General features: G+C 47.0%; 1 protein-coding gene across 1 annotated transcript in view; it reads right to left on the minus strand.

Annotated features, from left to right (window-relative positions):
• Window positions 1–16,122, minus strand: part of SORCS3 (sortilin related VPS10 domain containing receptor 3) — a 962,887-nt gene that overhangs the window by 93,239 nt on the left and 853,526 nt on the right. Inside the window, exon 19 of the mRNA XM_077455086.1 lies at window positions 8,036–8,222. Coding sequence (XP_077311212.1) covers window positions 8,036–8,222 — 187 coding nt within the window. The remainder of the gene's footprint in view (window positions 1–8,035; window positions 8,223–16,122) is intronic.

Below are 16,122 nucleotides of genomic sequence, written 5' to 3' on the forward strand. Positions count from 1 at the left end.
AAGGGGAGGTATACAGAGGTGGCTATGGGGAGGTATACAGAGGTGGCTATGGAAGGTGGGTATACAGAGGTGGCTATGGAAGGGGGGTATACAGAGGTGGCTATGGAAGGGGGGTATACAGAGGTGACTATGGAAGGGGAGGTATACAGAGGTGACTATGGAAGGGGGGGGGGGTATACAGAGGTGACTATGGAAGGGGAGGTATACAGAGGTGACTATGGAAGGGGAGGTATACAGAGGTGACTATGGAAGGGGGGGTATACAGAGGTGACTATGGAAGGGGGGGTATACAGAGGTGACTATGGAAAATGGGTATACAGAGGTGACTATGGAAGGGGGGTATACAGAGGTGACTATGGAAGGGGAGTATACAGAGGTGACTATGGAAGATGGGTATACAGAGGTGACTATGGAAGGGGGGTATACAGAGGTGACTATGGAAGGGGGGTATACAGAGGTGGCTATGGAAGGGGGGTATACAGAGGTGGCTATGGAAGGGGGGTATACAGAGGTCACTATGGAAGGGGGGTATACAGAGGTGGCCATGGAAGGGGAGGTATACAGAGGTGGCTATGGAAGGGAAGGTATACAGAGGTGGCTATGGAAGGGGGGTATACAGAGGTGGCTATGGAAGGGGGGGTATACAGAGGTGACTATGGAAGGTGGGTATACAGAGGTGACTATGGAAGGGGGGTATACAGAGGTGACTATGGAAGGGGGGTATACAGAGGTGGCTATGGAAGGGGGGTATACAGAGGTGACTATGGAAGGTGGGTATACAGAGGTCACTATGGAAGGGGGGTATACAGAGGTGGCTATGGAAGGGGAGGTATACAGAGGTGGCTATGGAAGGGGAGGTATACAGAGGTGGCTATGGAAGGGGGGTATACAGAGGTGGCTATGGAAGGGGGGGTATACAGAGGTGACTATGGAAGGGGAGGTATACAGAGGTGGCTATGGAAGGGGAGGTATACAGAGGTGGCTATGGGGAGGTATACAGAGGTGGCTATGGAAGGTGGGTATACAGAGGTGGCTATGGAAGGGGGGTATACAGAGGTGACTATGGAAGGGGGGTATACAGAGGTGACTATGGAAGGGGAGGTATACAGAGGTGACTATGGAAGGGGGGGTATACAGAGGTGACTATGGAAGGGGAGGTATACAGAGGTGACTATGGAAGGGGAGGTATACAGAGGTGACTATGGAAGGGGGGGTATACAGAGGTGACTATGGAAAATGGGTATACAGAGGTGACTATGGAAGGGGGGTATACAGAGGTGACTATGGAAGGGGAGTATACAGAGGTGACTATGGAAGATGGGTATACAGAGGTGACTATGGAAGGGGGGTATACAGAGGTGACTATGGAAGGGGGGTATACAGAGGTGGCTATGGAAGGGGGGTATACAGAGGTGGCTATGGAAGGGGGGTATACAGAGGTCACTATGGAAGGGGGGTATACAGAGGTGGCCATGGAAGGGGAGGTATACAGAGGTGGCTATGGAAGGGGAGGTATACAGAGGTGGCTATGGAAGGGGGGTATACAGAGGTGGCTATGGAAGGGGGGGTATACAGAGGTGACTATGGAAGGTGGGTATACAGAGGTGACTATGGAAGGGGGGTATACAGAGGTGACTATGGAAGGGGGGTATACAGAGGTGACTATGGAAGGGGGGTATACAGAGGTGGCTATGGAAGGGGGGTATACAGAGGTGACTATGGAAGGTGGGTATACAGAGGTCACTATGGAAGGGGGGTATACAGAGGTGGCTATGGAAGGGGAGGTATACAGAGGTGGCTATGGAAGGGGAGGTATACAGAGGTGGCTATGGAAGGGGGGTATACAGAGGTGGCTATGGAAGGGGGGGTATACAGAGGTGACAATGGAAGGGGAGGTATACAGAGGTGGCTATGGAAGGGGAGGTATACAGAGGTGGCTATGGGGAGGTATACAGAGGTGGCTATGGAAGGTGGGTATACAGAGGTGGCTATGGAAGGGGGGTATACAGAGGTGACTATGGAAGGGGGGTATACAGAGGTGACTATGGAAGGGGCGGTATACAGAGGTGACTATGGAAGGGGGGGTATACAGAGGTGACTATGGAAGGGGAGGTATACAGAGGTGACTATGGAAGGGGAGGTATACAGAGGTGACTATGGAAGGGGGGGTATACAGAGGTGACTATGGAAAATGGGTATACAGAGGTGACTATGGAAGGGGGGTATACAGAGGTGACTATGGAAGGGGAGGTATACAGAGGTGACTATGGAAGGGGGGGGGTATACAGAGGTGACTATGGAAGGGGAGGTATACAGAGGTGACTATGGAAGGGGAGGTATACAGAGGTGACTATGGAAGGGGAGGTATACAGAGGTGACTATGGAAGGGGGTATACAGAGGTGACTATGGAAGGGGAGTATACAGAGGTGACTATGGAAGATGGGTATACAGAGGTGGCTATGGAAGGGGGGGTATACAGAGGTGACTATGGAAGGGGGGGTATACAGAGGTGACTATGGAAGGGGGGTATACAGAGGTGGCTGTGGACAGGGGGGTATACAGAGGTGGCTATGGAAGGGGGGTATACAGAGGAGGCTATGGAAGGGGGGGTATACTGAAGTGGCTGTGGATGGGGGGGGGGACAAAATTGGCTGTGGACAGGGGGGGTACAGAGGTGGCCGTGGACAGGGGGTTGCAGAGTGTGTGTACGTTTTTTGGGATGTTGGGGTGAAGAGCAAAATTGCATGGGGGGTATACAGAGGTGGCTGTGGACAGGGGGGTATACAGAGGAGGCTATGGAAGGGGGGTATACAGAGGAGTCTATGGAAGGGGGGTATACAGAGGTGGCTGTGGACAAGGGGGTATACAGAGGTGGCTATGGAAGGGGGGTATACAGAGGAGGCTATGGAAGGGGGGGTATACCGAAGTGGCTGTGGATGGGGGGGAACAAAATTGGCTGTGGACAGGGAGGGTACAGACGTGGGCGGGGGGTACAGAGGTGGCCGTGGACAGGGGGTTACAGAGTGTGTGTACGTTTTTTGGGATGTTGGGGTGAAGAGCAAAATTGCATGGGGGGCCCCAGGAAAAAGCTTGCCCACAGTCCAAACAATATTAAAGACAGCCCTGGGCGGGTTGTTAGCAGGCATAAGAGTAACAATACTCTATGGGGGGGTCATATAAAGGGTGGAATACTGTGTGTAGGGTGATGGAATTTGTAGTGTTTTAAGTATATTCTTGTTTTGAAACGACATTGATTCTTTCTTAAAAACGGGGGGTGGGGGGGTTTGGGGGCGCAGATTGTCATCTTCGCCCTGGGCACCAAATGGCCTTGTTCCAGCACTGGCTCAGGCTACACATATACAGTACATTGCTGATGGCATTGCAACTTTTACAAGGGAATATCTTGGTTTATAAAGTTATTTGTTGGGCAGAAAATTGATTTGTATCCTTTGGAACATATCGGCATAGATATTTTTGTGCCTGGAGTTCAGCTTTAATTAAAGTGTATCTACAGCCAAAACTGTTTTTTTTTTGTTCCAATTTAGATCGAGAAGGGAAGGATTAAAACCACTGTTGGCTTGTCTATGGCCTTTGTCCCATTTATAAGATCTACTTTCACTTCTTATCATTTAGATATAACAGAATTTCGAAATCTCTCCAGATTGCGGTAAATCCCCTCATAGACAGTTGTCACTGGAACATGTGTCCCCACTGGAACATTTACACTCTATTCCTGTTCTGGTCCAACTTTTTGATTTCCCTTCCATTTCTATCCAGCCTAAAGTACTCTAAAGCTGGCTATACACAATGTTTTTAAAACATTAGGCCCTGGTTCACACTATGAATCGAACAGGCTTGCGCAGCATTCTTTTTCAATTCACATGTGATTCAGTGCAGTGTGATTGGAGCCCATTCATTTTGAATAGGCTCCAATTGCACTGCATTACACCAAAAGTAATGCATGCACTACTTTTGGAGATCCAGTACCATGGGATCCAGTGTAGGCAAACTCATTGTCTTTGTGACCTGTGTGTGAGGTGGTGCAGCAAACACGCACGGATCACGGGTGTCCCGCACAGCATTCTAGTATGAACCTAGCCTAGCCTAACACAATGCGATAGGGGAATCTGCATTAAATCAATCCCACACACACACATACTCTATATACTATTTTATATATATATATGTATATATACACACAACTTTGATGGCATCCCAGTCTTAGGCCGCGTACACACGGGCGGACTGTTCGCCCAACCCTGTCCGCTGAACAGTGTTTGGGCGGACAGTCCGCTCGTGTGTGGGCTTTCAGCGGACAGTTTCAGCGGACAGTTGGACGGACAAAGTCTTTCGGAAATTCCGAAAAACTGTCCGCTGAAACTGTGTTTGAGCGAACAGTCCGCCCGTGTGTGGGCCTGTCCGCTGTACTTTCGAAATGAGCGGACTGTTCCCGCTCGGAAAGTCCGCCCATTTCGAGCGCGTGTACAGGTAGGCGGGGCCCGCGAAGGAGACGTCGCGGGCTCCGCGAAGGAGACGTCGCGGGCTCCGCCGCCTGGAATGGGCTTAAAGGGGAACCCCAACGCCGAAAAAAATCGGCGTGGGGGTTCCCCCAAAGTCCACACCAGACCCTTGTCCGAGCACGCTACCCGGCCGGCCAGGAAAGGGGGGCGAGCGAGCGCGCCCCCCCTCCTGAGCCGTACCAGGCCGCGTGCCCTCAACATGGGGGGGTGCCTTGGGGAAGGGGGGGCAGCGCGGCCCCCCCACCCCAAAGCACCTTGTCCCCATGTTGATGAGGACAAGGGCCTCTTCCCGACAACCCTGGCCGTTGGTTGTCGGGGTCTGCGGGCGGGGGGCTTATCGGAATCCGGGAGCCCCCTTTAAGAAGGGGGCCCCCGGATACCGGCCCCCCACCCTATGTGAATGAGTATGGGGTACAATGTACCCCTACCCATTCACCTGTGAAATAAAGTACAAAAAAAAACACAACACAGGGGAAAAAATATTTTATTGCACAGCTCCGGGGGTCTTCCGTCTTCGGGGGTCTTCTCGCCGGACTCCTCCGCTATGTGTGTGTAGCTCTTTTACTAGCGGAGGAGTCCGGCTTTCTTCCTCCCCGCCGCCGGCCTCTTCTCCCGACTTCGGGGGTCTTGTCCCCCTCTTCGGTTCTTCTGCCGGGCCACCGCGCCTTCTTGTAGCTCTTTTGCAGGCGGTGGCCCGGTCTTCTGTCGCCGCTGCCTTCCGTTCTTCTGTCGCCGCCTTCGGTTCTTCTGCCGGGCCACCGCGCCTTCTTGTAGCTCTTTTACAGGCGGTGGCCCGGTCTTCTGTCGCCGCTGTCGCCGCCGACTTCCGTTCGTGTTCTTCTTCTTGTTCTTCTTCTTCTTCTCCAGGCGATGTTGACACGTCGCTCCCTCCGGCCGGAATGCCAGGGACACGCTCCGCTGCCACTTATATAGTGACAATGGGGCGGTGTCACATGGTATATGTCACATGGGTTGGTCACATGGTGACCCCGCCCCCTTACGATGTCATAGTCCCCATGTGACATCAACCCATGTGACCAACCCATGTGACATATACCATGTGACCCCGCCCCATTGTCACTATATAAGTGACCGCACAGCGCGGCTCTGGCATTCCGGCCGGAGGGAGCGACGTGTCAACATCTCCTGGGGAAGAAGAAGAAGAAGAACAAGAACGGAAGGCGGCGGCGGCGGCGGCGGCGACGACAGAAGACCGGGCCACCGCCTGTAAAAGAGCTACAAGAAGGCGCGGTGGCCCGGCAGAAGAACCGAAGAGGGGGACAAGACCCCCGAAGTCGGGAGAAGAGGCCGGCGGCGGGGAGGAAGAAAGCCGGACTCCTCCGCTAGTAAAAGAGCTACACACACATAGCGGAGGAGTCCGGCGAGAAGACCCCCGAAGACGGAAGACCCCCGGAGCTGTGCAATAAAATATTTTTTCCCCTGTGTTGTGTTTTTTTTTGTACTTTATTTCACAGGTGAATGGGTAGGGGTACATTGTACCCCATACTCATTCACATAGGGTGGGGGGCCGGTATCCGGGGGCCCCCTTCTTAAAGGGGGCTCCCGGATTCCGATAAGCCCCCCGCCCGCAGACCCCGACAACCAACGGCCAGGGTTGTCGGGAAGAGGCCCTTGTCCTCATCAACATGGGGACAAGGTGCTTTGGGGTGGGGGGGCCGCGCGGCCCCCCCTTCCCCAAGGCACCCCCCCATGTTGAGGGCACGCGGCCTGGTACGGCTCAGGAGGGGGGGCGCGCTCGCTCGCCCCCCTTTCCTGGCCGGCCGGGTAGCGTGCTCGGACAAGGGTCTGGTGTGGACTTTGGGGGAACCCCCACGCCGATTTTTTTCGGCGTTGGGGTTCCCCTTTAAGCCCATTCCAGGCGGCGGAGCCGGCGACGTCTCCTTCGCGGGCCCCGCCTACCTGTACACGCGCTCGAAATGGGCGGATTTGCCTCCTCCTTACGTGGGCGAGTCCGTTCATTTCAAAAGTTGAGCGAACTGTTTGCCCAACCTTGTTCGTCAAACAGTCCGCTCGTGTGTGGGCAAGTCCGCTCATGCAAATTTTGAGCGGACTGTTTGCCGAAACTGTTTGACGAACAAGGTTGGGCAAACAGTCCGCGCGTGTGTACGCGGCCTCAGTCTGTAGTGTTCAATATTGAATTGGCCCATCCTTTGCAGCTATAACAGCTTCAACACTTTTGGGAAAGCTGTCCACAATGTTTAGGAGTGTGTCATGTATGGGAATGTTTGAATTTGTGAGCTCAGGTACTGATGTTGGACGAAAAGGTCTGGCTCGCAGTCTCTGCTCTAATTCATCCCAAAGGTCTTCTACCGGGTTGAGGTCAGTCAAGTTCCCGCACCCAAAACCTGCTCACTCATGTATTTATGGACTGGTCCAAATCATTTGGTGGAGGGTTGTTTTTCAGGGGTTAGGCTTGGCCCCTTAGTTCCAGTGAAGGGAACAGCATACCAATTTGAAAATTTTTGGGGCAATTTCATGCTCCCAACTTTGTGGGAACAGTTTGGGGATGGCCCCTTCCTGTTCCAACATAACTGCACACCAGTGCACAAAGCAAGGTCCATAAAGACTTGGATGAGCAAGTTTGGGATGGAGGAACTTGACTGGCCTGCACAGCATCCTGACCTCAACCTGATAGAACACCTTTGGGATGAATTAGAGCAGAGACTGTGAGCCAGGCCTTCTCGTGCAACATCAGTGCCTGGCCCCACAAATGCGCTGTTGAAAGAATGGTCAAACATTCCCATAGACACAATCCTAAACCTTGTGGACAGCCTTCCCAGAAGAGTTGAAGTTGTTATAGCTGCAGAGGGTGGGCCAACCCAATATTGAACCCTACGGACTAAGACTGGGATGCTATTAAAGAGGAAGTAAAGGCAAAAATTTTTTTTTTTAAAAACCACACCCTGTGAGGCAAAGGCATAATGAGCTAGTATGCATAGCATTCTAGCTCATTATAAATAACTTACCTGAGAACGAAGCCCCCGAAGCGGTCCTCCGTCTTCCTCTTCGCCGCTGCCATGTATCCCAGAGCAACTTTCGGGTCTCGCTGCTCTGGCGCTGTGATTCGCATGTGCACGGGAGCCGACACGAGTGGCATATCGCCGCGATCTGCGGCCTGCCCAGTGCGCCTGCGTGCCGCTGTCTACGACGCATGCGCCGTAGACAGCGGTGGCTGTCTTAAGGTAAATATCTCCTAAACTGTATAGGTTTAGGAGATATTTCTTAGACCTACAGGTAAGCCTTAATCTAGGCTTACCTGTAGGTCAAAGTTGGTTGTAAGGGTTTACAACCACTTTAAAGTTCATGTGCGTGTAAAGACAGGCATCACAATACTTTTGGTAATATAGTGTGTGTATATATATATATATATATATATATATATATATATATATATATATATATATATATATAATTATTCAGACTACAGTTTATTTTTATTTATTTTTTCATCACATTCATAACAGAGACTATAAGCCAAGAGATCTGTACTCACAAGTCACATGGAGATAGAGCAATGCACTATCGATGCCTACGTTGTTCTCAGCATATGCCACGACTTGGTATATCCCAGCACTCTTATACACGTGTCTTATCCCATCTTCAATCTTGCTAAAATTAGCGTAGGACACAGCGCTGCCATCCCCAAAGTCCAGCTGAATATTTATCTTTTGGAGATCACCCTGGAATTATCAATAATATAACAGGATTATATAGCATCAACAGTTTGCACAACACTTTACAATACAAAGGGAGACAGTTACAATACAATTCAATACAAGAGAGCTAGGAGAGCCCTGCTCATGAGAGCTTACAATCGAAAATGAAGGGTCAAGTGATACAAGATAATAACTATGTTGTTTGAGAGAGTAAGATAAGGTACAGTTGCTAGCTAGAGGTGGGGATACATTTCCCCAAACAGATGAGTTTTCAGCGATCACCTAAAATCAAGCAGAGAAGGCGATAGCAGACAAGTTAGCGGAGGGAATTCCAGGGGTTGGGAGAGGCTCTGGAGAAGTCCTGGAGGTAAGCATGGGAGGGGCTGATAAGAGAGTTAGAGAGCAGGAATGAACTAAAGCTTGGGCCATACTGAGTTTGTTCCAAACCCATGGGGAATTTGTCACATAATGGCAGCCCCCCCCCCCCAGTCAGTTGTGGTTTGGAATTCCCCAACCCACAGCTGCACATAACAAAGGAGAGCGGATGCAGGTGACATCCTTGACCTAATATGGGCTCATGGCCATATTTGAATTATGACATTGACCTATAGCTATGGTCTGGGGTGCAGCAAAACACAGCTCAACTTTCCATTTCTACTGCCCCTTGGGCGGGTGTGTAAACATGGCACCCTTAATATATAAAAAAAACCTGCTGCATTACCCAACCTGCAGTCACATGTAAGAAAAGAAACCACAATGGTGACATCATTGACCTAAGATGGCCACATGGTTGTATTTGGACAATGTCATTGGCCTGTATACATAGGGGGAGGGGGTAAAACGTAAACGTCTGTTTTTTTACTGGCACTTAGCCTAATGTGTGGCCCAAACAAGGCCTTAATGAGTTAGATAATTGCTGCATTTGTAAGGCCTCTTGCACACGGTACTGGTGTTTGAGCTTCTGCTTTTTTGGATGCAATTTCAGGCATTTGTTTTGCGTGAATTTGCATGTATTTATGTGCGTATTTATGTGCGTATTTATGTGCGTATTTATGTGCGTATTTGTGCAATAAACATATGCAATACATTCCTAGTGAAAATGAATTCATATTTATGCTCTTATTCGAACCGGCACAAAATACTGAGCGGGAACGCAGATTTTTCTTTTTAACTCAAGAACACAGCACTTTTTTATGCGTCTGGGTGTACAGGTACATTGTAAAAAATAGGCAGTATTTTAGATCAGTAATAAAAAACGGTGTACTGAGCTTTTTCAAGCTGCAATGTCAAAGAGGCATAAAAGGACACAGGTAACAGTGCCCCGAACCATAACTACAATAGCTAATGTTCAGTCTTCCCTATGGGCACATAAGGTATTATAATTATTGCTATGATACAGGATTTATACAGCAGCAACAGTTTGTGCAGCACAACGATGTTTTTCACTGATCGCCTAAAGGGGGACAAAGTAGAAGATAGCCAGACAGGTTGGGTATGGAGTTCCAGAGGAAATGTAAAGGTTCTGGAGATGTCCTGGGGGTAAGCATGGGTGGAGAGGGGGAGGGAGCTAAAGCTCAAGAGCTCTTAGGAGGAACGGAGAGGACAGTTTGGTTAGTTTTCGAGACGGTTGAGTGATGTAGATTGGGGCAGAGTGGTGGATGGTTTTGTTAATATTCTGATTTTCATTGGTGGAGCAATTGGATGCCAGTGGAAAAATTGGCAGAGAGGGCTAGAAGCCACCTCTCACTGCCAATCTATGCTGGGATGTGTTTTTATATGGCAAAACATTATTTTCTCATTAATTGGATAGGGAATAAAGTGGTTGACATCTTGGAAAATGGAAGAGAACAAGTTTTCCCTGCAAACATACGATAGTTCAGTGTCTACAAACTGCTGCCCAGGGGCTAGATGTGGACGTTTGCTTGCTTTTATCTGGCACTTGGGGCACTTTTCCTTCCACTGATACGAGGCCCTATTCCTTCCGTTGACACCAACAACCAGGCATGACTCCTGTCTCTGATACCAAAAATAAGGCACTATTCCTCCCACTGACATAGACACAGCAATATTCTTCCCACTGAAACCATTAATGGGACACTATTCCTCTCACAGACATCAACGACAGGGCACTATTCTTCTCACTGACACCATCGATGAGGCACAATTCCTACCTCTGACACCAATGATGGGGCAATATTCCTCTCCCTAATACCAATTATGGCACACTATTCATCCTACTAATACCAATGATGGGGCATTGTTTATGATGACGCCAAGGCATTTTATAATCTCACTGACCACAGTCCAGCCCCCTCAATGTCTGAAGGATGGTAAACTGGCCCTTTGTTTATAAAGTTTGGAGACCCCTGCCATAGTTGCTTCACTGGGAATTTACTTATTGACACTTTAGCTAACTGGTATAAATATGAATGTGGCCCAGACAGTCTGTCTGTCATAGGTGTTGGTGACAACATTGCTATTTTACTGGTGGATGGTTTGTGGATGCTTTTATATGTTTTCTTTTATTTTAAAAGGATGTTTGTACAATCTGCATGTGGCCTTAAGGAAATCACTTGATTAGCCATCCTTTAAGTCTGGAGAAGTCCTGGGGTAAGCATGGGATGGGTTTTCAGGCATCATCTAAAACAGGGGTGTCCAAACTACGGCCCTCCAGCTGTTGCAGAACTACACATCCCATGAGGCATTGTAAAACTCTGACATTCAAAGACATGACTAGGCATGATGGGGATTGTAGTTCCTGAACAACTGGAGGGCCGTAGTTTGGACACCCCTGATCTAAAAGGAGGACAGAATAGTTGGGCAGGTTGGGAAGGGAGTTCCTGAGGAAGGGTAAAGACTCTAAAGAAGTCCTGGGGCAAGCATGGGAATAGATGAAGAGGGAGCTAGAAAGCAGGAGATCTTCGGAGGAGCACAGAAAATAGATTGGTTGATATTTTGAGATGAGGTTGATGATTAAGATTTAGGAGTAGTGGATGGTTTTCTTAAAATTTTTCATTTGTATGGTATACCTACTGAAAACCAGTGTAGGCATTAGCAGGGAGGGTTGGTAGGCCTCTCGCTACCTGTCTATACTTCATATGCAATTTGCATATGGGAAAAAACATCCATTTCTCTGTGAACTGAAATATGGAAGAACATGGTTGGCATCTAGGAGAACTTAGGGACATTTTTTTATTTACCTGGAAACATACCATAGTTGCTTCATTGGGGATTTAGGATTTAGTTAGTGATGATTTACCTGTAATATATGAATGTGGTCCAGACATGTTTGTTTGTCATGGATGTTGGTGACAACATTTTTATTTGTATAAACTGCAGTTGGACCCAAGATATTTACTTGATTAGCCATCCTTTAAGCCCAGAGAAGTCCTGGGCCATGCATGAGAGGAGATGAGGATTGAGCAAAGAGATACATTTTTAGAGATCACCAAAAGGATGACAGAGAAGGAGATAGCTGGATGGGCTGGGTAGGGCATTCCAGAGGAAGGGTAAAGAGTCTTGAGACGTCCTGGAAATGAGAATGGGGGGAATAAGGAAGGAGCAAAGAGATGAGTTTTCAAGAATTACCTAAAAGAGGACAGAGTAGGAGACAGCTGGAGGACAGGGTGAGCAGGAAGCTCCAGAGGAAAGGTAAAGACTCTGGGGGAGTCATAGAGGTGATTATGGAGGGAGATGAGGAGGGAGCTAGAGAGAAGGAGGTCTTTGGAGTAGTGAAGAGGATGTTGGGGTTGGTGATGTACTTTTGGGCAGAGTAGTGGATGACTTTGTTAATATTTAGAATTTTATTTGTGGGGCGATTGGAGGCCAGTGGAAGGATTAGCAGAGAGGGGTTATAAACACAGCAGTCTGCCAATCTATGCAGGAAAGAGTTTATATGTCAATTGGAATATGGGATATTGTGGTTGATATGTAGGAGAACTGGGAGACTATAGTGGCTATAGCAATCAATAGATCAACTTCAGTATAACCAGCCTGTCCATAGATGGACTTAATCTTGTTTGGTCCCCACTGAATTGGCTGAGATTCAATCCATCTATGGCCGACTGAAGTCTGGAGAAGTCCTGGAGGCAAGCATTAGAGGAGATGAGCGAATTCTTCAGAGGAGCAAAAAGGTTGCTTTGGTTGATATTTTTTTAAATGAGGTTGGTGATATAGATTGGGACATCATAGGGTCTTTGACGTTACTTTACTTTGGTAATATATTTTTTTTGGTGGGACAATTGGAAGCTGGTGTTAAGATTGACAGAGGGGGTTGATAGACACCCTTCTTTGCTAACCTATACTGGTAAGGGCTTGTATAAGATAACATTTCAGTTTTTCTGTCAATTGGAAAATGAGATAATGTGTTTGAAATCTAGTAGAATTGGGGGTCATTTATTTCTCTGAAGGTTTATCATAGTTGCTCCGCTGGGGATTTAGTTATTGACAATTTAGGTAACTGATGGGTGGTTATGGACAATTTAGCTAACTGTGTGGTCTGGAGAGTTTTCATAGTCATGAATGTTGGTGACAATGTTGTCATTTTACTGGTGTAGGGTTTGTGGATGCTTTATATAGTTTTTTTTTTATACAAGTTTTGTAAAAACTGCATTTGACCTCAAGGTAACTCCATGATTATCCACCCTTTAAGTGGTTGCTTGGCTCCACTATAATTCCACCTCCAGTCCAAGGAACTCAATTGAAAGAGGTATTGTATGGCTTGCAGAGGCCATACACCTGAGTTATTTGACAAAATTATTGCTAAAGAGCGTTTTATCACTGGATTTTCCCTCTTCTATACATTGGAACATATTTCAAAAGGCCATGGAATTTAACTATCTTATTGATTGCCCGCGAGATGGTTGGGATCCATTAAAGGTCACACATTTTCTAAATTGGAAGTCATTTATCAAATTCTTGTATTGTGTGGTGTTGTCAGGTGCTCAAGGAAAAAAGGCAATTTAAACAGTAAGAAAAAGTCAGTGTTACCATGAAAGGGGTCATTTGTGTGTGATCCACTAACGACTAACGATGAAGATACGGGAGTCACAATCACACTGGAAACACATGGCAAGCCAATTTAAAGAGCAATTCTCTGCAAGTCAAAGTGACACTAAACTCTGGTTAAAAAAAAATTATCTTAATTTAAAAAAAACAACTCTTCTATTGCTCTCAGCCTGCTCCAAATCTCCAAATTCCTTTTTGCTGCTGTGATCAGGCTTCCTGTTAAAGAGTGACTACATTCGCTCCCTATGGTCCCACTGTATGTAGGAACATAGCAACACTTCCTTGCTTGATCCTGAGATGGACTATGGGATTTTTAGTGTGCAGAGAGCAGCGCAAATCACCACAACTAAAGTGTACCGCTTGTTCCAAATAAATGGAATCAAAGGGAAAAAGGAGAGATGCGCATTATTGTTTAGGGCCCTACTACGGGTTGGCCCACCCTTTGCAGCTATAACAGCTTTAACTCTTCTGGGAAGGCTGTCCACAAGGTTTAGGGGTGTGACTATGGGGATGTTTGACCATTCTTCCAGAAGTGCATTTGTGAGGTCAGGCACTGATGTTGGACAAGAAGTCCTGGCTCGCAGCCTCCAGTCTAATTCCTCCTAAAGGTGTTCTATCGGGTTGAGGTCAGGATGCTGTGCAGGCCAGTAAATTTCCTCCATCCAAAACTCACTCATCCATGTCTTTATTTGCTTTATTTACTTGCTTTGTGCACTGGTGCGCAGTCATGTTGGAACAGGAAGGGGCCATCCCCAAACTGTTCCCACAAATTTGGGAGCACGAAATTGTCCAAAATGTCTTGGTATGCTGACGCATTAGGCCTCATGTACACTGCTGCTGGTAAATGGATGTTTGGGAGCAGTTGTTGTTTTTTCAGCTGCCCTTGAACTCTCCTCTGTTATCTTATCAGTATATGTACACAGGGCCATTTATAGTCATTCTAGGCAATTGAGTTTAGAAGCATTTTTTGGAAAGCAAAAAAATGCTTTCAGGATGCATGTTCAGAGGCATTTGAAACGCCAAACGCCTGTAACAGCTTGTAAACACTTGTAAACACAGTAACTCACGTTTAGCCATGTCTTGTTTACAGGCATTTCAATTTTTAGACTATTTTGATAAAAAAAAAAAACAACGCGGCAAAACAGATGTTTTTAAACATCGGTTACTATCTGTCAAGTTAAATCGTTCAGGAGAGGTTGTAAAATGTCCCGCATACATTAAGCCTAATGCCGCGTACACATGATCGGATTTTCCGAAACAAATGTTGGATATGAGCTTGTTGGCGGAAAGTCCGACCGTGTGTATGCTCCATTGAACACTTGTTGTTGGACTTTCCACCAACAAATGTTGGCTAGCAGGTTCTCAGATTTTCCGCCAACAAATTTTTGTTGTCGAACTTTCCGATCGTGTGTACACAAGTCTGTCGCACAAAAGTCCACGCATGCTCGGAGTCAATACTCACCACACACACACAACATTAGCAGAAGGAGCCCAAAGGGTGGCGCATGACTATTGAACTTCCTTTTTATCGGCTCACTGTACATCTTGTACCTTACTACGTTCGTGATTGTTGGCCAACATTTGTGAGACCATGTGTATGCAAGACAAGTTGGAGCCAATAACCTTCGAAGAAAATTTCATGGTTTTGCTGTTGGAAAGTCCGATCGTGTGTATGGGGCATTAGATTTCCCTTCACTGGAACTAAGAAGCCAAGTCCAACCCCTGAAAAACAACCCCACACCATAATCCCCCCTCCATCAAATGATTTGGACAGTGCACAAAGCAAGGTCCATAAAGACATGGATTGGCGTCCCAATTATTTTGGTAATATAGTGTTTTTGTATATTATTTGTTGTTTATACATAGTAGGGCCCAGAAACAATAGTGCGCATTTTGTTTTTTTGTTGTTTTTTTTATCTTACCTACTCATTTAAAAAAAATAAAAAAAATTTAAATCCTACCTAAAATATACTGATTCTGACTTTTGACCCTAACATTTGACCCTGCCCTTAACTTTTGACCCTAACACAAATCCTGACCTAGATTAAACCAAAGTCTATTTTTTTTTTTTTTTTTTTTACACACACCACACTTTTGTTTGTGTACATTTTTCTCCCTTGGTAAGGAGAGAAAGTTACAATGTATCTTTTTCTCCATTCAGACGAGAAAATAATCCCAGGGGTGGGCTGTACAGTGACTGATTATTGTGATAGCCTATCACAGCGATCAGGTGATTGGGAGCGGGCCTCCTGGTTCCCAGTCGTTAGTAGGAAAGCCAGGGCTCTCCGTGAACAATGCACAGAAATGTGCTGCCCTTTTGTAGGCACGTGGCAGTGCTATTAATTCTTAATGGCATCTCTACGCATCTGTAAACACAGGCATTTTTGAGCATGTCAAAACACATGGTGCCACAACACTATGCGTTTTGATTTCTCCAAAGGGTCACAGACTTCTATTCTGTGATTTTCTTACATGTAGGACAGCCCATTAAAATGAATGGGCTGCCCAACATGCAAAATGCAAAAATGTGCAAAATATACGCACACACTGTTGGTGGGGCCTGAGCCTCGAAGCTGAGCGCCGGGTACAAAAACATTTATGTAAATATATTCCTCTATAGCTACAAAGGACATAAATCCACTTTGTGATCACCAGATATTACTAGGTAGAAGTGACATCATCACTGTGCTGTATATACCTGTGCATGTAGGAGGGGCCCAGCAGACTCTGCCTACTACAGAAAACTACAGAAGGGGCGGAGACAAGACCAGTCACCCTGCACAAGGAGAGAGAGCAGCAGTGAGCGGTCTTTATTACAGGAAACATCTCACACTGGTTTACTGCACAGATCTGGAAGAAATACACAAAGCACTCAGAGAGTCAAGAAAGAATACACATGATTGAATTTAAACACTTA

This window comes from Lithobates pipiens, unplaced genomic scaffold (assembly GCF_037356315.1).
Source record: "Lithobates pipiens isolate NorthernLeopardFrog02 unplaced genomic scaffold, aLitPip1_a1.2 Scaffold_25, whole genome shotgun sequence".
Taxonomy (NCBI): Eukaryota; Metazoa; Chordata; class Amphibia; order Anura; family Ranidae; genus Lithobates; species Lithobates pipiens.